We start from the raw sequence: 26,334 nt of genomic DNA, 5'->3' as shown, positions 1-26,334 counted from the left end.
ATACATAGTTATTCTACTCGGACCAGGTTCCTGTGATTGTCAGTATTGCTCGCTAGTCACAAATGCTGTACATAAAATTAATCAAATCTGCTGTTAAATAGTTAGTAGGCTGTATTTCCCTACCTGTCGTGCACTCGATATCCGGCGAGCCGCTTGTGCCTGGTGGACATCGGCAGACGAATATAGCCCCGTCCCTGATGCATTCGGCGTTCTTTCCGCATCCGTTAGTGCGACAGTCTCCTAAATCTCTATCTGCGCTACCTGTACGTATTAATTAATTTTCGTGATATTGCGTAACTCACTCCCGTTTCTATATTCACTTTGTAAAGTTACGTTAGTACGGAAAGAAGAATACGCACATGCGTGTATCGGATCACCCGACGGATAATTCGGCGGGCAGTAGCATTGCGGTTGGTTCTTGTAAATTCGACAAGCTGCATTGACGCCGCAACGAGTGTCTTTGCAGAGATCGCCGTCGCAGAGACACACCTGGTGCGGATCACCGTGGCATCCCGGATCGCACGTACATTCAAAGCCGTCCAGAGTTTCTCGACACTTCGCGTTGACGCCACAAGATCTTCGCAGACATTCATCTCCGCCTGAAAGCGATTAAATGTGAATATTAGTACGTTCACGTTTTCTTCGGATATATTCCCGTGCAAAGAAACAAACGGCTTACCCTTCTTGCAATTGATCTTCGGGTTGCCGAAGTGTCCAGGTGGGCACGAGCACTGAGCCTTTCTGTTGATGACTCGACACTGCGCGTTGAAGCCGCATACACCATGCTGTAAGCACGGATTCGTACAGACCCCGTACTCGCTGCAACGTTTGTTTGGTTCGCAGTCGTCGTCGTGATGGCACTCGAGCTGGTAGCACTCTTGGCTCGGCTCGCCTTGGTAACCTTCCGGACACAAACAGACCGCACGATGACTTGACACGCGACAAAGAGCGTTTATTCCGCAAGGTGATCCGTGAGCGGAACATGGGTTCTCACACTGGCCGTTGGTGCACGACAACGACGACGGGCAGTCGGAATGAGTGCGACAGCCGACTAGGCACAAACCACCGTCGCACACGTAGCCCTGCAGTTGACAAAAAATATACGCACACAGTTTAACATCAACGATAGCTTAAAGATGATTGAAAAAAACAGAAGGTAAGTTCCTCAAAATGTTTTGTACTCACCTTTGGACATGCGTTGTTGACATCGCACTTGATGCGACACTTTCCATTGTGACAGACCTCACCGCAGGAACAGTCGTTCTGACCGTGACAGCTGGTGGTGCAGAAGCCGATTTCGTCGCACTCACATGAACCGTCGCAAGGAATCATGGTCTTGGCGCAGTTAATTAACGCGTTGCCGTAATAATTAGCGGGACAGCTGCACTGAGCCACGTGATTGACCACGCGGCAACCAGCGCATTCTCCGCATGCTTTGCCACCTTCGCACGGGCCTGATGATAAAATCGCGTCATTCGAGAGATCAAATTTCGATACAAGATATGATGTGCATGCAACACACTTCGTACTCACTTTTGCATTGATTATTGATACAAGACTCGTCGCTGGGACACGCATTGTCGCTACGACATCCGATATCGCACAAGCGATTGTAACATATTTGATTCGAGACGCAGTGATCGTCGCTGTTACATATCGCCTTGCAAATGCCGCCATCGCACCGTTCGTCGCTCAAGCAATTTGCATCGCTGAAAAAAAAAAAAAAAAAACAATATCGCTTGTTAGAAAAAATACACAGATAACTTTTATAAATTTATTTCGCGCTTGCATAGTCTTCGTTACCTTCTGCACGTGGAGTAACACGATCTGCCGTAGCATGTTTGTCCCGGTTGACAGTCATGATCGGACGAGCACGGAAGGAAGGCCTGCTTGCATCCAATGCGCGCGTCTCCCACCAAAGGTGAGGGACACGTGCATAATCGTTGGTGATTGATAGTCGTGCATTTAGCGTTTACGCCGCAAGCGTCAGCTAACTCGCACGGATCTATAAACAAATAATAAATAAATTTAATTTTCTATTTTTTTAAATAAAAAATGCACAGATACAAAAGTAGCAGAAACTCTTACCTCTACACTGATTGTTTATGCACGCGTAATTGTCCTGACACTCGATATCAGCCCGACAACCAGAGACGCACATCAGTCCTTCGCAGATCTCGCCGCTTCTGCAGTCCTCGTCTCTTCTGCACAGGGACTTGCAGATGCCAGAACTGTCGCATCTCTCGTTGCTCAGGCAGTTTGCGTTAGACGAGCAGACGGGCGTGCAAGCACCGGCGATGCAGGCCGTGCCCACGGCGCAGTCCCGATTGGCTTGGCAGATCGGACCGGGTGATCTCAGGCACGCGACCTTTGCCGTCGGGTTCGGAATGAAACCGCGAGGACAGGAACACGTGGCGCGCTGGTTGAAGACGATGCATTTGGCGTTCGGTCCGCACGGCGTAGCCTCGCACGGGTTCACGCACTTGTTGCCCAAGCACGCTTCGTTCGCGTTACAGTCCTCGTCGGCGCGGCAGCCGAACAAGCACATATTATTCAGACATATGTGGCCCAGGAAGCAGTCGTTGTCCAACCGGCAGGTCAGCAGACAATTGCCGCGGACACACTTTTCGTTTAGCGCGCACTCGTCGTCAATCGTGCAAATCGGCAAGCAGACGTTCTCGCGACAGGTGTTGCCTTCGTTGCAATCCCCACTGCCCAGACAAGACACCGGCACTGCGAACAAATGCAAATGTTAGTTTCTAACATGTGTGCAAATTCACAAATGAGACGAGAAATTGTTTAAATACAAAACTTATATGTCTGCACACTTACGTCTCACACATTCGACTTCGGAGTTGCCAGTGAAGCCTGGCGGACAGCTGCACTGTTTGATGTGACTCTTCACTTTGCACTCGGCGTTTATGCCGCAGGATCCTCGCACATCGCACGGATCCAGGCACTGTCCGTTTAAGCAAACGTCGGACAAGTTGCATTCCTCATCCGATTGGCAAGATGCTACAATAACAAAATTATTCATAGGTGCAACAGTAGATTTGTTTGTTTTCGAACAAGTTTGGAATTCGTTTGCACTTACGTCGACAAATGCCTTCGTAACAGTAAGTGTTGACCGCACAGTCGACGTGCGACGTGCAGATCACCGGCTTCGGACGACATCCCACGCTCAGACTGTTGGGATCGCCCTCGTAATCGGTGCGGCACTGACAACTCGCGGCGTGATTGTTCGCGATACATTCCGCGTTCGGACCACATCGGATGCGCGCACAAGCATCTGAACAAAGAAAATGCAATAAAGTTTATGCGCGCGATTGTCTTTTACAAAGAAATGAGAAATTGACTTTGGCACACGTACCAAAGCATTTTGGCACGTTGTTAATATTGACGCATTTGGCAGTTAGCGGACAATCCGCGTCCTGAAGACACTCTACTGGCGGCTGGCAGCCACTGTTGTAAGGATCTCCGACGGTCTCGGGCTGACAGTGACACTTGAAGTGTCCCCGTGAATTTTCGCACAACGCGCCTGGCGCGCAAGGTGCGTCCGCGCAGTAATCTATCGGTCGGCAACCAAGTGTCGGATCTCCCGTGTATCCCGGCAGACAAATACAAATCTAGAAGCGCGTATAAGCGTATTTAGATCGGTATAAAAATATTAGCAAACAGTTTTCGACGACGAAATAATTACTTGAACGTGGTTCTCCGTTTTGCAAATGGCGTTCACGCCACAGGGATTTTTCACGATGCAGCTGATCTTGCACAAGTTCTCATCGCAGATCTTGTCGTCGGCGCACTCATCGTTGCTCCTGCACTCGATCAGTTGACAGCCGATTTTGTCGTCTCTTGCATTTCCGAAGAAACCGGGATTGCAGGTACACGTCGCGATGTGATTGTCAGTCTTGCAGGCGGCGTTTCGGCCGCACAGTATCAAGTCGCAAGCTTTACGACATTCCGCCTTTAAAAAAATTAATTAATAAATCACATAAAAAAACACTTTTACTTGTGTTCAAACGTTTTCCACGTAATAGGATCGTTAGCTCACCTGACCGATGTTATTCTTGACGCATTTCTCGTCGTATCCGCAGTCGCTGTCCGAGGTACAACGTAATTCTTGAACACATATATTGTTATGGCAGTATTGATATTCCGGGCAGCTTGAGTTACTTCTGCATGTAGGCTGGCAAAGACCGTTGATGCAAAGCTGATCTCCGATGCAGTCTCTCGTACTTCCACACAGCGCTTATGATAACAAGATAAAAAAACATTGTATAGTGCATTTGAATGGTCAGTTTTTTTTGCTGTTTTCGACGCGATTGTCTCGATTGAGACTTACCTGTGCATATACCCCCATTGCAAGCCGATCCAGTTGCGCACTGCGAGTCGCTCTTGCAATACTGAACTGGAGTGCATCCCAGATTCGGGTCACCTGTGCCGCCAGGCTGACAGGTGCACACCGCGCTGTGATTAAGCGACGAGCAATCGGCCCCGTGGCCGCAAACGTTAGCAAGGGAGCAGGGATCGACGCACTTGTGATCAAAGCACGCATCCGAGGGACTGCAGTCGCTGTGATAGTTGCACTCCAAATGAACACACTCGGTCTAAAGATAACAAGTGGTAAGAAAATTAATTGTCACACCGCGTGCGTAAGTCGCAAGATTGGTTTTTGAGAAAACACACTGAAGAGAGAGAGAGAGAGAGAGAGAGAGAGAGAGAGAGAGAGAAAGAGAGAGAAAGAAAAAGAGAGAGAGTAAACTCACTGCTGGGTTTCCTACAGTTTGTCCAGGACATCTACAAATTGGAACGTGATCGCGCGCGAGACATTCCGCGTTTCTGCCGCAAATGCCGGGTGTGTCGCACGGATTGGTGCACTTATTGTCGACGCACGCGGCCGAATTCGGACAGTCTGAATCCGTGAAGCAATCGCCGGGCTGCTTGCAACCTGTTTTGAACGGATCACCTACCAAACCGTGCGGACACACGCAAGCAAACGATCCCTCTGTGTTTTGGCATCTGAAAGATTTTTTGATAATTTTTAGCAACCACATCTAACGCTGTTTTATGTTTCTCGGTGATTTTAATATGAAAAAAAAATACGAAAGAGTTTTACTCACATGGCCGTAGAATGGCAAGGATCTTGTAAGCACTCGTTGACATCGGCGCAAATGTCTCCTGCGAGAACGAAACCAGGATAACATTTGCACACGCTGACATGGTCGATAGCTACGCAACTGCCGTATCCGCAATTCACTTGATTGCAAGGACCTGAGAGAAAATAACATTTCAAAAATTGTAACGTGTGATCACACGCGATCAGTTGACCATGTTTTGACACACGCGAGCGCGCAGTGCAACTTACTGCTACACTTGTTGGTCTCCTGATTGCAGTATTTATCGGTCGGGCAATCACTGTTGGAGAGACATTCCACTTTGAAGCAGCCAGAAGCGTCTCCGATGTAACCAGGTTGGCACTGACATCCCGCCACGTGATCCAAAACGGAGCAAACGGTGTTCAACCCGCAGTCGACGAATGAGCACGGATCCGAACAGTTGTGTTGAATGCAGGCCTGCACGTCCGGACAGTCTGTGTGAGCGGTGCACTGGTGCGGCAGGACGCAACCCGATCCTACAGGATCGCCTGCGGTGCCCTGGGGACACGCGCAACGATAAGATCCGTGGAGATTGATGCACTCGGCGCTCGGGTGACACGGATGATCCTCACACTCGTTGATGTCCAGACAGTGTTCGGGGCCAGCGATAAATCCGTGGCTGCATCTTCAAAAAAAACGCGTTGTCGTGTAGATTCTTTTGTCATTATGAGATCGAGCGAGCCATTTAAAAACGAATACGTACCTGCACTTGTTGTTAATGCACACTTCGTCACGCTTGCATCCGACGTCGGAGGTGCAGCCGGCCTCGCACGTGCCATCGATGCACAATTCGCCGGGCAGACAGTTGCTGTCGCTGTAACATATCTTCACGCAAATGCCGTTCTTGCAGCGTTCGCCCTGGGCGCAGTTGTTCTGTTCCGAGCACTGGCACTGGCACAATCCGGAAACGCACAGGTGCTGACTGGGACAGTCGTGCGAGGTTTGGCACGCGTTCGGCACTCGGACGCAGCCTTGCTGCGGGGTGGGATTGCCGTGGAAGCCGAGAGGACACGTGCACGTGACCGCGTGATTCGTACAGCTGCAAATCGCATTTGGTCCGCACACGTCTTTTCTGCTGCAAGGATCTGAAATCACATGAAAAAGATTTTCTCCTCACATGCTCAAGTATTATGCATTTTCCCTCGTCAGTCCGTCGTCCGACAAACAAATATTTTTACTTTATGTAATTATTTTATGACGTAATATAATTTAATGAACTTACCTTGACACTTGTTGTTGATACACGATTCGGTAGTCGGACAGTTTTTGTTACTGCGACAACCGAGAATACATCCACTGCTAACGCATGCCTGATCCACTTGACACTGCGAGTGCGTAATGCACGATACCATGCACTTGTTGTTGATGCACTTTTCTCCGTCCGAACAATCGGCGACTGTACGACACACGGCTGCAACAACAAGCAGATTTTTTATTTCCATTGATTAAACATGTTCGAGGTGTTCTGTAAGTAAGTTTGTCGCTTCCCTAATTTTATAAATAAGAGAGATAAGTCAATAAAACAAATATATTTACCTCTGCACTGCCCATCAAGGCACACGCTGTCCTCGCACTCGGCATCCACCGTGCAGTAGTTACTACCCCGTATACATCCGTGCTCTGGTCCCTTCGAGGACGGCACGAATCTGTGAACGCACTTGCAACTCGGTCGACCGTTCACGATCTCGCATATTGCGTTGGGTCCGCAAGCGTTCTCGCACGGGTTCACACAGCGATGCTCGTGGCAGATGGAGTGCACCGGACAGTCCTTGGGACCGGAGCAATATCCCTCCGGTTGGCAACCGGTCACGTAAGGATCGCCCACGTGATTGGGCGGACATTGGCACACCGGGTTGTTGGTCGGGCCGGTAACGCAAATCGCCGTCGGGTGACAGGAGTCCGGACGACACGCCTCCACGGCGACGCACTCAACGTCGGGCACCGGATTCGGACGAAGTCCGGGCGGACATTGACAGATCGCTTTGTGATCGTCCGCGATGCAGACTGCGTTCACGCCACAGGCGTTCTCGTCGCAGGCGTCGTAGCAGGTGTGCGTCAGTCGGTTGCAGAGCTGCGTCGACGGACAGTCGATGTTGTATACGCAAGGCACGGCGCGACAACCGGCTGCCGGGTCGTTCGGATCACCGGCGTACAGACCGGGCGGGCACTCGCAGTTCGCCACGTGATTGTTAACGACGCAGAGCGCGTTCGGGCCGCAAGAGACGAAGTCGCAGACTAACTGGCAGGCGAGCGGACCGTCGGAAGTGCCGCGACACGTCTGATCCTCCGCGCATTCGCTGTCTGTGGTGCAGCGATTCTCGCGCGGACTGTGACAGCCACGGCGGTCGTTCGGATTGCCCGTGTAACCGGGCAGACACTCGCAACGGCCCTCGTGGTTCTCCGCCAGGCAGCGGGAATTCGTGGGGCACGTGAAGCCGCTGCAGAGCGATACGCACTTGAGCACGCCGAGCGCGTCCGGTCTGCAACCTTCGCTCGAGCGACAGTCGTTGTCGGTTATGCAGTCGGGCACCGAGGGTTTCTCGCAGGACGACAGTACCGGATTCCACTCGTATCCGTCCTGACACTTGCAAGTGGCATGACCGGGTACGACATCAGGCTCGCACTTCTGATAAGCGCCGCACACAACTTTGCTGCAGGGATTCACGCAGTCGCGCACGCCGCCGTCCAGGATGACGCAGAAGGAACCCGGTTGGCAGTCCGAATCGTGAGTACATCCAGGTAATATGGTCTTAGATGGTTGACAACCCTCGATCAGATTGCTTGGATTGCCCTGATAACCGTCGATACACAGGCAGGAGGACACGTGGTTCTGAGTAACGCACAGCGCGTTGGGCCCGCATTGCAGTTTGCTGCACGCGTCGACGCATTTGCGAACCCCCTTGCCGATCTGGAAGCAAATCTCCTGGGGCGCGCATTCGAGATCGTTCGAGCAGTGACCGTGCAAATGGCAGCCTTTGTGCAGATCGTTGGGATTGCCGCTGTAACCCGGCGGGCACACGCACGCTCCGTTCTGACAGACGGATCTGGGACCGCACTTGATGTCGCTGCATTGATTTATGCACTTGTGATCGACGCAGGTGTAATCGAAGGGACACGGCACGTTGTCGCTGCAGACGCAGGTCGAGGGATCGGCGCACGGTCCCACCTGCACCTGCTGACACCCGACGAAGGGATTGCCGAAGAAGCCGTCCTTGCAGCGACAGTCGTAGCTTCCGATGGTGTTGATGCACACCGCGTTGCCGCCGCACGCGTTTCCGTTGCACTCGTTGATGTCTAAAATATAACGACATTTAAAAAAACATTAATTAACAGAAGTAATAAGAATTTTAACTTAAATATATAAAGCCATTTGCGCATTTTTATCATTAACTGCAACTATGACATTTGTACAATGTAAAAAAATAAAAATATAATAAAATGGTGAGAAATTCTACGAACCGAAACATTGAATGTATGGATTGCCGGCGAAGCCAGGTGGACAGAGACATTCGACGACGTTGGGACCCGCGTTGCAGAGCGCGTCCTTTCCGCAGACCGCGGTGGAACAATCGGATTTCTGTTGAACGCCGCAGCCGTGATAAGGATTTCCACTTGTACCCGGATTGCAAACGCATTTGGATTCCTGCAGGCCGTACTCGCAGTGCGCGTTCTTTCCGCAAAGTGGATCGCAGTGAGGTGGTTGAATCGCTGTGAAGAAACGCATTTATCTCGTTTTGTTTTTTATTTCTCTTCACAAAGTTTGGGGAAAACAGAATGTGAATGTGACTCACGTGGCATGCAGAGTAGATCGGGGTTGCCGACAAAATAGGGATTGCAGACGCACTTATTCGTCAACGGATCGCACATTGCGCCGATACCGCAAACCACACCTTCGCAGCGTCGTTTGCAACGTCCGCTGATGCAAACGCTCGGCTGAGCGCACGGGATTTCGGGCGAGCAAACATCCGGAACGCACTGTCCACCGGGGAAAGGATTGCCGATGAAGCCTTCGATGCACTTGCAAGTCGGCCCGTCGTAGCTGACGATACACTGGGCCCCGGCGCCGCAAACAAATCCGTCACATTCTGCAACGTAAGTTTTACGCACATTTAAATTTTTTTTACGTAAATTATTTACATTTAAATTATTTAAAGTTTTTAATTATTTACTAGTAATTTTTTAATACGTGTAAAATTCACACTCACGTGAAACACATTCGTTGTTCTTGCCCTCCGTGAATCCGATTACGCATCTGCACCAAGCCGCGTGCTTGTCGGGCTCGCAGTACGCGTTCGGACCGCAAGGGATGTTGTCGCAAGGATTTACGCAACTTCCCTGAACGCACGCCAGATAATTCTCGCAGTCGTCGTTTGACGAGCACTCGCTTTTGCTGGTCGGGACTCCCGTGCAACCGGCGCCGTAGGGATCGCCGATCATCCCCTTCGGACACTCGCACACGTGATCGCCTTTCGTGTTGATGCAGTACGCGCCGTGACCGCAGGGGTTGTTCGCGCATTCGTTCACGTCGACGCAACCGTGCTGCGGATCGCCCTCGAAACCGGCCTCGCACATGCATCGCGGCGGATCGCTCGGCGTGCATTTCGCGTTAATGCCGCACGGGAAACGATCGCAAGGATCTGCGGATGTTTTTGTAAGAATATTACGTCGCACGAAGATGAGATACAAAATTCATAAGTTGCACCGCACGAGATATCTGTGAGATACTTACTCTTGCACAGGTTTCCGTCCAAGGGGTCCGTGTAGAATGGCGGCGGACACACGCACTCACCGGGTTGCACGCACTTCTCGTTGGCTTTGCACTCGTTGTCGTTGGTGCATCTCTTTTGCGCCGGAGAGCAAAGACCGTTGTACGGATCGCCGCCGTATCCGTGCGGACAGACGCACTGATGCGAACCCGGCAGGTTGATGCACTCGGCACCGTAGCCGCAGACTTGGTGTCCAACGATGCACTCGTTTATATCTGCGGATTATCAATCATTGTTCGCTGATCATGCATCAATTCTGTTGTTAATTGAACATGTCTCAAGATAACTGTTCTGTCGAGTAACGTACCTTCGCAAGTTCCATCGGATTTGGTTGCGTAACCCTTCGGACAGGCACAGTAGCTGACACCACCGGCAATCGTTATGCACTCGGCGCCACTTGGACACTTCTCGCCCTTTGAACAGCCGGCCAACATGCATTTACCACTGACGATCTTGTATGGCGGTTGACACTGGCATTCGATGCTGTTGCACTCTGCAAATATTTCGATTGTTCATATTTCAATACATGTGAGAAAATTAACAAACATAAAAATTTATATTTATAATTAATATAAATTTATCAACTGTTTTTGTTAATTTATTAGTAAGAATAAATAATAAACTTGAAGATTTTACCTTCGCAAAGCGAGAAAGGATTTCCATTGAAGCCCGGCGGGCACTGACACTCGTAACTGCCCGGGAGATTTTTGCAGATCGCGTTTACGCCGCAGGCGGACTTTTCTCTTAGCTCCATGCATTCGTTAATGTCTCTGCACTTGCCGGTCTCGCGATCGCGCATGTAACCGCGTTGGCAGATGCACACGCTGCTGCCCACGAATTCGTCCTTGATGCATTGTTCTCCGGCGGGACAGGGCGAGCTCGGTCCGCACACGTGCGGCGTCTTCGACTCCTGGCAACCTCCGGTGTAAGGATCGCCCGTCATGCCGCTCGGACACTGACACGAGAAGGAGCCGGGCTCGTTGTTGCAGATCGCGCCCGGAGGGCAGGGATTCATCGCGCACTCGTCGATGTCCCGGCAACCGTCCTTCACCCCCGGTCTGCCGGTATAACCGTTGCTGCAGAGACACGTCGCTACGTCGTTCAGGAGCATGCAGTGAGCGTTGGGTCCGCAGGACAGATCTTCGCACGGATCTGATTGAAAAAAAAAAAAAAAAAAACAGATTATGTAAATTGTAATCTTCATACGAGATGAAATATCTTATCGAGATATCGCTCGTGCTTACGCCTGCAATCGTTTCCGACGTTAGGCTCGGGACAGAGACATCTCTTTTGCGGGTCGCAAATGGCATTTCCCGGACAGTCGTCGTCGATCTCGCATCTGACTATGGCAACGCACTTGATGTAGGGATCGGGGTCGGGTATGGTTTCTTCCGGACAGGTGCACGTGTAAGAACCCACGGTGTTGGTGCACGTCGCTCCGTGACCGCATACGTCGGGTTTCGCGCATTCGTCTATATCTGCGCATTTATGTAAATATTTCAAGAATTGTACACACATGACTCACATCTGTTATTAATCGATTCTCTGTTAACTTACTTACCAATACACTGTTTGAAGGCGTTTCCCGAATATCCGGGTTTACACTGACAACTGAAACCGCCAAGCGTGTTCGTGCAAATGGCGTTTCTGCCGCATCTTCCCGAAGGTCCGTTTATTGCATCGCATTCATTTATGTCTAGTCGAAGCAAAACAACAATCAGAAAAAACTGTTTTTTATTTTCTTATTTTTATTTAAAGAATTCCGATTTCTTACCGACACATCCAGCCGCTATGTCGTTCGGATTGAACGTCCAGCCGTCTTCGCAGATGCAATAGGCCTCGTGGCCGTCGGCCTTACAGAAAGCGTGTTCGCCGCAAGTTACCTCATCACACGGTGCTTCAAGGCATAAGATTACGTTAAATAAATTGCAGCTGAATTCAATTCGCGAAGTTTTTGGTCTTCTACTTAAAAGAAGATTCTCTTAACGAGAATATAAAATACCTTTGCACGGTATGTGAGGTGGCGTGCCAACGAATCCAGACTCGCACTCGCAACGATAGCTTCCCCGAGTGTTCGTGCAGATCGACGCAGGTCCGCAAGGATTTTTGAGAGCGAGATCCACGCACTCGTCGAGATCCGCACACTCCGCACCGACGGCTTTGAAACCGTCCTTGCAGAAGCACTGTCCCTCAATGCACTCGGCATTGTTGACGCAATCGAAATTTGACTTGCAGAGAGTCGTCACGTCGGTCTGCAAACCAACACACACGGTCGACGTTCGACTTCCACTAGCTTTTCATATTTATGACGTTTGTCGCGCTTATAAATATCGAGACATTTATTTCATTTTTATAAGACATTTTATATATTCGGAAAAAACCGGTCTTCTTGCCGATGTCTATTTTCTGAATGCGGGAATAAGAAACACGTGTGTCCAAATGAAAAATGAAAAGTTACCTGTCGCGCGTTTACCTTTGACTTTACAAACATAACGAATAGAGCGTGGCTTTGGAAAAGAGTTAAAACGGTCACAAAACCGGTCTGTACATTCGTTTTGGTCTGTTTGCTTTCTTTTATCCGTCACCTATGTGGCAAGGAAACGGACCGGTCCTGTTCGGGGGTGGCGCGATTCTATTTCGAGATGTTTGTCACGGCACATATTTCTCTCGCGCTTTTTTTTTTATGGATCTTGCCCATATATGCTCGAGGTGACTCAAGAGTGCGACGGGGGGTAGAGAGGGGGAGTTATTACCTGATCGCACGCGACTGCCGAGCTGGGGTTGGCACTGTACCCCGGCGGACAGACGCAGTTGTAGCCTGGCTCTTCGTTCTTGCAAATCGCATTTCTGCCACAAGGATTTTCCAGAGCCGTGCACTCGTTGATGTCTACAAAAATCCATATAAGGCATTCTTCCGGCTTGCAAATTTTAGAGAAGAGATTAAAAAAAAAATAAAATGTAAATATGAAATAAGCGCAAAAGTTAATTATTGATGAACAAAACCGATTGACAACTTGACAAAAATATCTCCACAAGGGAGAAATTCGTAAGAAATGGAATGGCGTGTCGCTAACCGCTGCACTCCTTGAAGGGGTCGCCGGTGTAATCTGCCTTGCAGCTGCAGACGAAGCTACCTATCGTGTCGGTGCACTCGGCGTTCTCGCCGCAGGGGTTGCGCTCGCATTCGTTCACGTCTGTTAATCAACATGGTTAATCGCAAGATGAGTATTATTAATCGTTAGACCATTGATGGAAGGATCTGAGTGTGTGGCATGCAAACGATAAATGAGAGTATTATGTGAGCATCTCGTGAGACTGACTTTCGCAGAGAGTTAGTCCTTGGCCGACGAAGCCCGGCGGGCAGATGCACTTGTACGAGCCCGGCACGTTGATGCATCTCGCGTTAGCGGCGCATACGTCCGCGCCGCTGCACTCGTTCATGTCGACGCAACCGTGCACGGGGTCCATCTGATAGCCGGCGTGACATCTGCACTCAAAGCTACCCTCGGTGTTCACGCACTCCGAGTCCGCTCCGCAAGGTGTACCCTCCTCGCACTCGTTTACATCTGTTGTTAGTGACGATTGGTTAATTCGTTCGGACATTTTATGTAAAACCGGGGAAGAAGTTCATGAGTTTTCAAGCGAGTCAGTTATGTTACACACAAATACACAAGAGTCCTGCAAAATCGTGTAAAATTCTGATCATATTCGCTGTAAAGTCAATTTTTTCAGACTCACCGTGACAACCTGTCAACGGGTCGCCGTCCATTCCCTCGGGACAGGAACACCGGAAGCTACCGTGCACGTTGGTGCAAAGTGCGGAACGTCCGCAGGGACTTCTCAGGCATTCGTCTATATCCCTGCATTCGTCCTCGGGACTGCCGTTGTAACCCTCGGGACATTCGCACTTGTGCGCGCCCGGTAGGTTCACGCACAGCGCACCCCTTCCGCAAGCATTCTCGTATTCGCATTCGTTAATATCGACGCACTGTGTTAAAGAAACACGTGCGATGTTATATTCTTTAAATCTGACATTTTATTTCTTATTTTTTATGCGCGCGCGATACTCGTTTTACTTGATATATTGAGAGTTCGCTCGTTTAAATCTTAATCTTATAATAAAACGCGGATTCTACATCGTTCTCATGTTACCGCTATCATAATCGAAGTTATTCGCACGTATATTTTTTTAGGGGGAATATAATATACTTCGCAATTAGTTTACGGCAATCTCCCGAGAGAGAGTCCATCACGACGTAACAAACAACGATTATCGAGATGAAATATCTTTATCGTAAATATTCTGAAAAAAATTCGCGATAAGGCGATTGACTCTCACGCAAAAGCGTGTTATTATCCATTTTATGAGCTTCGACGTTTTATCGACGTTTTTCTCTTCTACTTTTCGCATTCCTGTTTTTCTACGACGATATGTACTCACACTGTCGTACGGGTCTCCCGTGAATCCGTCCTGACACGCGCAGGTGTAATTGCCGGGTATGTTGTGACACAGGGTATTGTCGCCGCATGCACCCGGTATCGTGCATTCGTCCACGTCATCGCAGCGCACCTCGCCGTTGCCGATGTAGCCGGGCTTGCACTTGCAGAGGAAGTTCGACGGGAGATTGCAGCACTCGGCGTTCTCGACGCAACGCCCAGCGAGCACGGGATCGTCGCACTCGTTGATATCTAATACAGGTATGGACGATCTTGTCAAATAAAAACAAATGCGTGGCTGGAACGACAGAACGAGAAAAAGATATAATAGAGATATCGTCGTACCCTCGCAATGAAAGCCATCGCCTCGATATCCAGGAAAACAGGAACATTGAAAACTGCCAAGAGTATTTGTACAGTGGGCAAATATATCACAGGGCCGATATTTACACTCGTTCTCGTCTGCAATTGGTTTTAGACAAATATTGGTTTTATTGTGTAAATTAAATAAATTATTGTTTTATTAAATATTACGTATAAAAAAATTAGAGAGAAACATGAACAAATATGTGGTAGGTACATACTTGCGTCGAACTGTTTTCCAAAACTGTTTTTGCATGACAATAGAATGCGCGTTTATTAAATATTTTAATAACTTATGTATAAATATTCTGTGTATTTAAATGATTAAAAAAATTGATCAAACTGCACAAACCTGGAACCTGACAATTACATCCTCCGAACCCGTCGTTACAGTGACAGACTGAATCGAGACAGACACCGTTCTGACATTTGGTGCCGTCCTCTTTTGTACAATCGTCTGTAAGCAACATTTTTACAATATAATTCACTTGTCATTTATTCTTTTTGACCAGCGAATACTTTCTTACAAAAAAAAGACTTTCTTACTTATCAAACAAATTTCACTACTTCTATCTGTTGCAAGCTCTAAATAGTTATTAGTTTTAGTCGAAGGGGAATTAGAAGATATACAATCATCTATAAAGAAACATCCTGTGCGAGATAAGGACCATTTTAGCCGGTCATTAAGTAACATTATCCAAGAAAGAGATAAATTGCGACTGTACGCTGCGGCCTATCGGCTAATCGTGCAATTTTCTCCCGGACTAATCATTGGCTCGAGTTTTTCTCTCAAGAGCCACACGAGGACCAATATATATACGTTTGGCGGAACTACCACAGGTAACATGATTCCCGCTCATCGGCACGGACTGGCGCGTCAATTACGCCTCTATCAAGAGAAGATAGCGTTCGCGATAAATAAGAATAAAACTTGGCGACGCTAATTGCAACATGTAGGCATGACTCGCGGTACATTGTGATATAATGACGCGAGAAAGAGATCTTCCTAATTGATGTGACAAGATGCGATTGTTATGAGCGTGCGAAAAGAATTACTTTGGTCGTCCTAATGATAATCAGAAATGATGGGGAATAGCGTAAAAAGAAGCGAAACGACAGTGTCGCGGTCGTGTCATGCGACACACGTCGCCCTCTTTCTTTCTCCTCTTCTCCTTTCGTGAGTTGCAATTCTGCGCGCGAGAATTCCTCGAATAAATTTTAAATTAGTCCAAGGAAAACAAAGTGTTTGATTTTTTTTCGAGATAACTTACCTGTGCACTTCAACTTGTCGCGCTGCTCGTCCGCGCCTTGATAACAATCGGCGCGATGATCGCAGAGCTTCGAAAGCTCGAGCAGCTGAAGAATGTCCGTTGACTCGTTGACTTGACAGCCGAAGTAGCCGTCTTCGAGGTTCAGAAAGAATACTTCTCGCCTCAATCCGTGACCGAGTCCTTTGCGAGATTCGGCCTGAAGTCGGAAACGAACGAATTTTTATTTCTTGCACATCAACTTTTTTTTTCCTATTCGCGAACGCGAAGCAATATTAGAACTTACCGGATATGAGGATAGAAGTATCCACGCCAGCAACGGCCAAAGATGTTTCATCTTTGCTGCAAGAAAAAAATCAAAAACCACATCGTGGAATTAGTCACAATCTGTCGAGTCAATTTATTGATAATAATGTGACGCGCGAACATTTTTAGCGGTGATTGTACAAACACGCGCGTGTCATCTTGCCTCTTCTATGTAATAGTACGGAAGAAATTTTAAATAGATGTCCAAACACGTGCGTAATCGCGACGGTGACTTCACGCGGAAGGTATCATTGCCGCGGCAATTGCATCATCGTAAATTCGCAACAAGTGGTTTGCGAGAAGCCAAACGCGACACCCTGGGAACGATTTTTTACAACTTGGCGTCGCCGAGAAGAAGAGGCGGGCGAGAAGGAGGCACTTGACATTCCCCACGAATGTTCACGGCGTATAAATCACGCGGGGAAAGCACCGCAGGAAATCATTGGAAAATCAAGCGTGGAAACGCGAAACCGCAGGAAACCGCCGCGGCCGTTTTTCAGTCGCAGCGGGTAAACCCACACTAGACGGAACACCTGTTCGGCAAATAAACTGCCGCCGCCGCCGCCGTCGACTGTTCCAACGTGTGGCTAATTTACGAATGGGCGCCGAGCGGCTGGAACCATCAACTCCAACATGTGGGTCGTGTGTGACGTGTAAAAAAAAAAACTACCAACTTCTGATACGCGACGAGAGATGTTCGGTGTTTTCTCAACACAACAGAGATATCATTCGAATGCGTTTCCGCGCGACGAGCGTAAACTCAAATACGCATAAATCATTCCGTATGACAAGTATTTGAATAATAATGATAATGTGACATTAATAATGACCGCTCAATAAACGTAAAACGTATATTACGAGGCTTTACATTAGCGAGGAGAGTTTATGGAAGGTCATCACATTGATCGTCTATATTGAAAGATGATGCGTGTGTGATGCAATGTGCATGTGCGTGCGTAATTACGATATTAAAATACCAACTCGTCTATACATTGTGGGAAAACGCGCGTTTCGGGTGGAAGAGCGACCGTGGTGGATCGTTCAGTGCCGCATGCGAACAGGAACTCGTTCCAGAAAAACGCGGAATTCTCGAGAGTATCCCTCGGAGTAGATGCGTGAGCGTTTTTTTTTTTTTTGTTTTCTGTTATATTGCTCTTCTTCGTTGCGAATCCCCGACTCCGGACGTCGAACTGTAAATGCAATTTTCGCGAGATAACCGCGCGCGTCTTCTTCGCGTTCGGCGAGTCTTCTTCCCTCGGCAAGCTGCGAAACGCAAACAAACGCAGAAGCGCAGCGTTCGGCAAACGAACAGCACAATAAGAAGCTAGAGCTCAGCGGCGATCAACCTGGCGCGGTGAAATGTTAACGACTGCACGCGGCCGAGGGATGGCACGGCGAGCAAAAGGGAGAAGAGAAGGAAGGACGTGTGTTCTCTCCGCGCACAAGTCGGATGAAGTGAAGGAAGAGAAGCGGAAAGTGCGAGGAGGAACGAGGCAGGACGTTGGAAGAGGAGGCGAAGAAGCGCGGAGGAACGTAATAAAGGAGGGCGTGCGAGTGCGATGCACCTGTAGGTCCCCTTGCCCCTCCAACCACCTTGCGACGAGGCGCCCCCCTCCTCGCTCTGGTACCCTCTTAACTCGTCAAGATGTATAAACTCGCGCAGCTGCGAGTCGACCAACACGGGAACCCACGGGTTCCCTTTATTTTAATTTTGTCACGGAAGCCGGTTACCCCACACCGCGAACATATTTCTAGATCCGGTTCGAGCTTCCGCAATTCGGGGAATAAATAAAGTCCTTGGACCCCCGCTTTATTTAAGACCTCGCTCGTTAAGTTAATTTTTTTCTCACAGTTTGGATTTTGTTACAGTAGTAGTAGTTCGCGTGGTAAAACAAACCTAAACGCTTCGAACAGTCGTACAGTAAACAAGAATTTTATTCAGTTCTCTGCGTTCTTTCTTTTCTTTCATCATCGTCAAAGAAGTCCTGTCACTGCGCTGTTCTCGCGCAGACATCGATCTTTCCGCCGCGAGCAATTGACACAGATTTATCGGTTTTTGTCGATGTTCGCCTCTTTAGCATATCTGCGTGTCGTAATCTCTCAATTGGCGTTTAGTCAGTAGCTGTCGCCGATAATCTAACCATACTGGTGTACACTTCCATTTTGCATCACTAGTACATCTGCATGCATAAATATGCGCGGTGTGAATTGCAAAGTGCGCTTATATGGAGCACGCGAAACTCCTACGCGAGTTACGATGACAAACGACGACGATCGAAGGTAGAGTTTGTCATTCAGCAGCAACGTGCGCAACGGTGTTAACACGGTGAGGAGAAGTTGATTTCTGTGATGTCGAGATGATGTCTTCAACTTCCATCGTCAAACGATTAAATTCAGGTAATGGTACAGATTTTGTTGGTGACGTTCTATTGAGGTGCGATCAAACATCAAATCGCATCACATATTATTGTTGCAACTTTTTAAAGTCGTAATTAAACATTCGAGACGTGATTATTAGTCCACCACGAAATCGATATTTTCAGGTCAATAACGAATCGGCGAGTCATCGTCGCGATTTCTTCTTCATTATTCCGCCTCGCCCACGAGCCTGTCGGTTTATGGAAGCTTGCGGGTCAGGAACGACGTGTTTGTTCGGCGCCGTGAAAGTACATACATACATACACGTGTGTGACTTGCAGAACACATCCTGGCGGCATTAGGAGAGAGATTATTCTTTCGCGTGCGCCCGGAGGATACACGTCCCACGCAAGGACATTTCAAATGTAATCGCGCATCTGCGATACGTCATACGAACAGATTGCGGAAAATAATATCATGCGGCTTCTGTGCCGCACGCGAACCGCCTGCTAGATCGCTTTGTTGCGTTGCCGCAGAAAAGAATTATTAACCCAGTAAATAAAACGGCATCAAAATTCATGTACTTTCTCTCGGCGCGCACGCGGTCTCGGAAAACCAAATTAGGAGGCCAAGAAGAGTCGTGTCAAAACTGTTACGTTGCAGATAATTAATTTTCTCTAGATTGTGTTCTCGATTAAAACAGATGAGAGAGATAGAGAAAAAAATGAGAAAAATTAAATCAAAACGCGAGTTTCTCGAAACGCATCGCTTGTGTATCTTTAACTAAAAAGTGAGATCGTGACGAACCTACTTTTTGAATTTCATAGACACATCCGCTTTCCCGCGCAGGGAAACAGTCCGATTTATTTTTATTTTACGCGATATTTATTTTTACTTTACGCGCGTGTCTTCGATTCTAATCATGTAAATTCTTTGTTTTTAATTACAGATCTTTTTACGACCGTGTCGCCCGAGAGTGAATTTGCATGTTCTAGCGACTTCAATTGCATAACCGCGACGCGTTGAGCCTTCCTACGTGTGCGCGCGGCGCTGATTTCACGCGCGAGTCTTCTTACGCACTTGCATAATTCCTCGTTAAAGTAATGCAAAAACGACGAGTTTCTTTTTTGCTTCGCTTCGTTATTTCTCGCGGTGTTGATGCGTGAAGATCCTCGAGAGGTTTCGAGACGCGCATCGCGGAGATAAATGTCTAGGTTCTGTGTGCAAACGGGACGTAACATTATAACGGAAATGATATTAAATTTCGATATTTATCGCGCTAAACTAATGAATTTAATGAATGATTTAATTACAAGGTATAACAAAAGGAATAAAGAAAAAACGATATATGCATCGCGGTGCGTTCTAATTACTCGGCGTGTCTTCCTTTCGTTTCGCATCTGTGTCAAGTTGCATCGATACGCGTGTACGCGCGTATAAATAAATGATTTATATACATGTGTGTTAATTGGAAACAAAGTTGTTGCACGAGAAAAAGCATTCTTCTCGATATAATAACTAGAACTTGTTCGAATTTATGCCAACAAGATAAATATTATGTGTGTATGTGTGATTAGAAAGAAAGTACGTGAAAAAAGCGTATAAAAAACTAGAGATCTTAATAAATTAACTTTTTTTTTGCAAAAAATATCGCCTCTCGGAGAAACGAGAGTTGGACTGAAATCCTACACTAAGAAGGATTTCAGTCCAAGTCTCTTAATCCATAATTTCGAGTAACGGTGTTTCTCCGCGAGAAGTGGCGGGGCAAAAGAAATCCCGTCCAGAAGGTAAAGAAACGACGGCGATGTGTGTAGAATTTCACAAGAGGAGACACGTATCGCGAACACGGATCGCGGATTTCAATTCTCTCTCATTCCGACGAGATCGAACACAATGCTGACCCTGACTTTTGTCAAGTTTCGCCCGTAATTGCCGTGCGGCGATTTATGTAATTTGTGGGCGGATTCGCGGTGCACCTCCTTGCGGAACGTCTTTTATTCCCGCGTAGCCGCCGCCCGAGCGAGCCGAGATTGTCTTTATTTCGTAACGATGAGGCGCGCGAGGAGACGAAGTTAGGTCAATATCCTTCGCGGACGACCGGTTATCGCGCGTCAAACGCGACATTCATCCCGCGATGTTAAAATTCAATTTTGCCGAGTCGATTGATCGCGAGTAACGCAAGAAGTCGGATACGAATTTAAACTTTGACATAAATTAGATAATATTTTGTACAATTGGAAGGTCTCTCCGCCAATCCATCATCTTCGTCGCGATTCAAGCCACATTACACCTTTGACCGTCATTACCTGCAAATTGTCTCTCTCTCTCTTTCTCTCTCTCTCTCGAGGCGGCAAATCTCCGCGCGGCAATATATAGTGTCGATTACGCGCGGTTTCCACAGTAACACGCATTACGCAGAAACGCAGTATAATGCGACAGTAAATTGCACTGCGCACTGTCATAAAATTAAGCGACGGAAATTATCTGTGTGTAAGTTGTGCGAATATTATCTTCTCGAATGGATCATCAATATATTTGAAATAAAATAAGTGATTTTATATGTTGAGAATATTATGAAACAATTTGTGTTTTACGCTGACTAATTGATTTTTATTGCAGCTCTATTGATCTCTCGTTTATTCGATGTTTTAAAACAAGAAATTTTTTTATTTTTTTATTTTTTACGTCCTTGCAGTTGTCTCGAAATGCGTCTCTCACTTCCGTACGTGTGGATATACCCATGTGAGAGATTTATAAAATATATGTGCATACGAGTGTCGCCTAAACTTACGCGAGGCTTAACCGTTTGACATCTTGCAAGAGGAATCCTGACAGCCTCGACGGCCGCATTTCCTATTAGGAAATCCGAATTCTAAGCACGATCGAACGTTTCATCGCGCGCTTGCCTGAGGCAACATCCTGCATGAATCAACCGTAGTACAAAGCAGACGGCGATTTGGCCCTAAAACTTACGCCCACCACGTAGTAACAAGAGAGCGGCGAGCGAAGCGAAGCGGAATTATTCCGCTGCAAAGTGAAAGTTCTTTGGGTTACTCTACAAAACGAGCGGGCGTAAGGCCGAACGTGTAAGGCCTCGTTCGATCGCCTCCGAATTGCGCCTGCGGCGTGTTGTTTCCATAAAGCGCGGTGCTCGCGGTCATGATTAATATAAAATCAAAATTCCCGAAACAATAAGACATCGACAGATATCGGCGAGAAGTCACTTTTTATCAAATTTGATTCGAGAAGCGGGACTGACAGAAATTAATTAACAACGCGTGACTCATTTCGCGCGCCGGGATATGTTTCGTCACAGTGCGTTTTCTGTGCGGCTCATTCGTGCAAAAATAACCTGATGAGATGGCGTGTCTGTTTTACGACGCACATAAAATGCGGAAAACGTCCGTAAAAACGTCCGATCGCGGTCTAACACGCGTCTTTACTTACGTCATCGTCGCGAATCGCTTATCGCGACGCCGTGTGTTCCAGGCAAATTAATGCAGGAGATAACCTTGTCCGAAGGACGGCGATTAAACGGCTAACTCTTGCCGAAACATCCTATTTTCTCGCTGATGAGATCATTGCGTTGTGAAAAATTATACGTGTCTTACAAAGCAAACATCGCCTTTTGTCTATACGATAGAAAAATACACACGACACGCGTTATTTAATCGCATCGTCGTCGTCGTCGTCGTCGTCTGCATACACTTGCTCTGTTCACGCAAGTCTTTTCACACAAAGAAATAAATATATAATGACGGTACGTTGACCAACATGCCATGGCGATTAACTCCGGTGCGATAGCGCGTTTAACGTCGTTTTTATTATTGACAATAATAGCTGCTCCCTGTTGAGCGGTACAAGCGCTTCGATTTGTTTCAAATTATATAATCGCGTCCTTTGTACTTTTCTCTCTCTCTCTCTCTCTCGTGCGCACGAGAGAATTTTCCCTCGCTCATCGGCGCGTCGAATGCTCATCCTGAATCGCCGCTCAATAACGACGTTCGCGCGGCTATAAGCGTCCGAGTGCCGTTATATTTTCCAGCATTTTTTTTCCATCTCCATTGCTTCTCGTCTTATATTTGCAAGTGCGATTTGCGCATAGCTTTCGATCGTAAAAAAACCATACCTCCGTCGAGTGGTCTAACAGTAAAAAGCTCGTTGCGGCGCGGCCATTTTCTACGTGCGCAAATGCACCAGATACGTCCGGTCGCGCGATTGTATTAAAGACTCCGTCTCTTTGTTACAGAGACGAAGTCGCGAACAGATCAGATGTTTATCTTGCATTTTTTTGTGGCAAAATATAATAACGTGGATGTTGTTTATTGAGATTAAACACTTTTTAGAGCTGTGCAGTTCCGCGATGCGAAATAAAACTTGCAAAAAGTATTGAAACCCGACAATCTACACAAAGTAACATAACGCAGGAAGTAGAGAAGTGAGAGAAGATCGTATCCGCGAGCGCATCCACATGACGCGATATCCGAACGATCGTGCGATCATCAGGAGCCAAGGTTCTTTGCCTCGCCGGCCTCGTTAAGATTCGCGTTATATCGCGCGCAACGGCACATGTCGTTTTCGCGAGGTAATTAATTCTCTTGACTCGGTGTCCGCTTCGTTGCGATCGCCGCAAGTACAGTTTGTTCAATTCTTCGAGCGCGCGCGCGCGAGTTCCGTTCGAAGTTGAGAAGGACAAAGTAACACAGAGAGAGCGAAATTTACAAAATAAAAAAGGCCAATAAATCAGAAAGAAAACAAGTTGCGATTTTTAAGTCGCGGTTTACAGATGTAAGAACAGCGTGATTAACTCGCTCGTAATGAAGACTGATGAGTGGGCAAGCGAGGTGTCTGGATAAAATCGAGATACAGACGCGATCAAGGCCGTTTCGCTAATGACTGCCCCTGAACAAGCAGGCAATCTTTATTTAATGCTCATCTGCCAGTTTCCATCGTAATTGACGTTTTCATTGCCGTATTAGCCGTAACGATTTGCCGACGCGCGATATAGCATTTTTTCCCACGCGCTGAAATCCCACAAAGTATACGCGGACTGCAAAACGTATCATCCCGCTTGTGTTGTGTGGGAATCGTTGTCGCTCTTGAAGAAAAAGTCTCTAACGGATATGTGTAATAATCGCACTTGTGTATCTGTCCGACAATTTTTTCTTTAGATAAGACTCATCAAAGATTGTTACTCTTTTTAAAAAAAAAAAAATAATAATAATAAACAAAGAAATCAGCAAAAAATAATAATTTCTCGTTAAAAACGATGCAAAAACGAAAGTTTTAGAAACGGGCTCGTTGACGGAAAGGATGCGAGGAATTTAGAACTCATTTGCATCAGAGAATCGGTCTATTGATTTTTCCCGCGAGGAAAACACAATTTCTCTCTCGCTGTCACGCAATGTGCGCTAACGGGTATTCTCTGCCCTAAACATGGAAAGACTTGTGACAGGAGGAGTGTATTATAATGGGCTTACGAGGTTACGTGCCGTACGATCTGTTGCAAGCATTGAACTCTCCGCGAGTGACGCATGTCCAGTTAAGGTTCGCGTAAGCGCGCGTTCGATGCGGCACTCACGTAATCGATTGCGCGCGCGCATCGCGATTTTCCCGTCATGCGCATATACAGGATGTAATACTCAATGCCATGTAACTTTCAAATAAATCATTCTTCTCTTCGTTTTTCTTTGTTTATTTTCTGCATTAGAGGAAGATGTGCGATCTGAAGTGACGAGATTTTTGCAAAACTTTTGCAAATCTCCGTTCATTCTTTCTTCCTCGAAGAGGAAGAGCGAACGCAAAGTAAATTTTCTCCCTTACAACGATTATTCTATCGATTCGCCGCGAGAAGAGATTTTACTCGGAGGCTTAAACAGGTAATAGTATTTCTATTCGATTAGTGCAACAAACCTTCTCGATTTATTGTTTCGACGTGACTTGACGTAACGAGACTATCTTGTAATTTATACCGCTATCTTGTAATTATATTAAGTACGTATATATTGCGCCTTCTCTCGTGGCGATTAGAAGCCGCGTGTAATTGCGCACGCCACGTACGCGATAGCTAAAGGGAAACGTGAGTCATAGGATTCGCCCTTGTGGAAACGGGCGGGCGCGGAAAAGCGCGCGCGAAGAGTGTCGGAAGATCGCTCGCATCATCGGTCGATGAGGCGCCTTCGGACACGGCACGGAAATATCGCGCGCGGTTTATTATCGGTTTGGTAGAAATATATACACGCGCGCGTGTATATATATATACACTTGTATACATATATACGCGCGTTAGATGACTGGCGCAAAACGGTAAATTACAGCAATCTCGCCAACGCGCGCCGTCTAACACGTGTTGCGCGCATTGTGTCGAGTCTCCGCAAATTGATCGCCGCGCGCTTGCGAAAATTCACCGTTTTAACGGCATATATCGTAAGTCATTTTTTCCCCCTCAAACCTCGCGTCGGTACACTTCTGAGAGAGCGCTGCTGCTGCTGCGGACCGGTAGCTATTACGTATTAACTTTTATATCTCGCCAACATGTGAGCCGGCCAATATAATAAAACGTAATTCCACTGTTAATTTTATCCTGATAACTTTCGCTTGTTTTACGCGGTTCAAGATCGTGACGGCGTAATTTTCTCTCCCGTGCGTTGCACGGCGTAACAAAACACACAATTGACGGCCGCGGCGCGGAAGTTGACGGACGTATTCTCATTTATTCCGCTTCTTTTTTTTGTTTTTTTTTTTTTTTTGTTACGTCGAAAATTGACGTCAAGACGAGGTTGAGTGAAGACATCGCTCGCAGTTATCCTCCGATAAACCTCGCGCAATGTTGGCGCACGGATCGTCCCGCTACGTCGTTAAGCGCTACGCAGATAGTGGAAATTAGGATGTAATCTAAGCCTCATGGCAGATTTCAGGATGCGCCTTTTATCCGCCAGCAGCGGAAAGGCTGGATCTTGATACACGAGAAAGAAATATCGTAAGTACACCCTCTTCGCAACCAGCTCCGGGCGATGTGCGAACGGATTATGTATACGGGGGATCAATCGATGAGGATCGTACAATTTCGCGAGATGAATCACATATTTGTGTCACAATATCCGTAGGTCTTGTGGCATTAGAAAAGAAACTTGAAAAAAAAATTCTCTTTTTAACTAATTTAATCAAAGACAAAAAATAACAAGAAGAGCGCGATCAGATTTACTTTTAAACGTGACAAAAGCGGGTTTCAAGGTATCGGCTTGTGAAAGGCTGACGTACACATTTATTATATCAAGAAAACGACGTACAAAAGAGATATTTACATTAAACGCGTTTCTGAATTATGAGAACGTCATTTATTGTTAGAAAATTACCAGCTTCTTGCTGGACATTTATTTATAGCGCCATCGTTCTTTTGCCGTTTCACGCTAAAGCGAGTTCCGAGACGAGATCCGAGCCGCGCTTCTTGCCGGCCGCGGACAAGGCTAAGCGGAAGGAGTCGTCGTCGTCGTCGTCACGAGCCTACGCCGATCATTATCGGCGGAGCCGTGACAGCCGCAGTCAATGAAACAATAATCAAATTATCCGAGTAATGGGGTGTACGTGTGGTAGTACGCGAGTCTCGCGCACACGCTCCAACGTGTACAGCCAATATAACTCGGAAGAAACTAGAAAAGTAATTTGCGCCGTGACCCT

At 47.3% G+C, this 26,334-nt stretch overlaps 1 protein-coding gene across 2 annotated transcripts in view; it reads right to left on the bottom strand.

Moving 5' to 3' along the window:
- Window positions 1-26,334, bottom strand: part of LOC109860162 — an 85,592-nt gene that overhangs the window by 47,937 nt on the left and 11,321 nt on the right. For both annotated transcript variants that reach the window (XM_020439065.1, XM_020439073.1), the window contains exons 2-39: window positions 16,280-16,335; window positions 15,997-16,192; window positions 15,078-15,182; window positions 14,708-14,824; window positions 14,367-14,614; window positions 13,664-13,913; window positions 13,246-13,491; window positions 13,000-13,119; window positions 12,679-12,812; window positions 11,928-12,177; window positions 11,700-11,822; window positions 11,487-11,621; window positions 11,170-11,403; window positions 10,562-11,077; window positions 10,233-10,418; window positions 9,889-10,140; window positions 9,365-9,796; window positions 8,951-9,244; window positions 8,619-8,867; window positions 6,696-8,453; window positions 6,382-6,570; window positions 5,863-6,244; window positions 5,369-5,784; window positions 5,124-5,274; window positions 4,770-5,022; window positions 4,346-4,610; window positions 4,055-4,251; window positions 3,701-3,967; window positions 3,371-3,626; window positions 3,095-3,289; window positions 2,833-3,015; window positions 2,089-2,733; window positions 1,804-2,005; window positions 1,534-1,709; window positions 1,186-1,454; window positions 680-1,082; window positions 360-599; window positions 124-261 (exon numbers count right to left, since the gene is read on the bottom strand). In XM_020439065.1, the coding sequence (XP_020294654.1) occupies window positions 124-261; window positions 360-599; window positions 680-1,082; window positions 1,186-1,454; window positions 1,534-1,709; window positions 1,804-2,005; window positions 2,089-2,733; window positions 2,833-3,015; window positions 3,095-3,289; window positions 3,371-3,626; window positions 3,701-3,967; window positions 4,055-4,251; window positions 4,346-4,610; window positions 4,770-5,022; window positions 5,124-5,274; window positions 5,369-5,784; window positions 5,863-6,244; window positions 6,382-6,570; window positions 6,696-8,453; window positions 8,619-8,867; window positions 8,951-9,244; window positions 9,365-9,796; window positions 9,889-10,140; window positions 10,233-10,418; window positions 10,562-11,077; window positions 11,170-11,403; window positions 11,487-11,621; window positions 11,700-11,822; window positions 11,928-12,177; window positions 12,679-12,812; window positions 13,000-13,119; window positions 13,246-13,491; window positions 13,664-13,913; window positions 14,367-14,614; window positions 14,708-14,824; window positions 15,078-15,182; window positions 15,997-16,192; window positions 16,280-16,335 (10,728 nt within the window). The remainder of the gene's footprint in view (window positions 1-123; window positions 262-359; window positions 600-679; window positions 1,083-1,185; window positions 1,455-1,533; window positions 1,710-1,803; window positions 2,006-2,088; window positions 2,734-2,832; window positions 3,016-3,094; window positions 3,290-3,370; window positions 3,627-3,700; window positions 3,968-4,054; window positions 4,252-4,345; window positions 4,611-4,769; window positions 5,023-5,123; window positions 5,275-5,368; window positions 5,785-5,862; window positions 6,245-6,381; window positions 6,571-6,695; window positions 8,454-8,618; window positions 8,868-8,950; window positions 9,245-9,364; window positions 9,797-9,888; window positions 10,141-10,232; window positions 10,419-10,561; window positions 11,078-11,169; window positions 11,404-11,486; window positions 11,622-11,699; window positions 11,823-11,927; window positions 12,178-12,678; window positions 12,813-12,999; window positions 13,120-13,245; window positions 13,492-13,663; window positions 13,914-14,366; window positions 14,615-14,707; window positions 14,825-15,077; window positions 15,183-15,996; window positions 16,193-16,279; window positions 16,336-26,334) is intronic.

This window comes from Pseudomyrmex gracilis, unplaced genomic scaffold (assembly GCF_002006095.1).
Source record: "Pseudomyrmex gracilis isolate BER0280 unplaced genomic scaffold, ASM200609v1 scaffold_7, whole genome shotgun sequence".
NCBI lineage: Eukaryota > Metazoa > Arthropoda > Insecta > Hymenoptera > Formicidae > Pseudomyrmex > Pseudomyrmex gracilis.
This window is presented reverse-complemented; position numbering and strand designations above follow the sequence as displayed.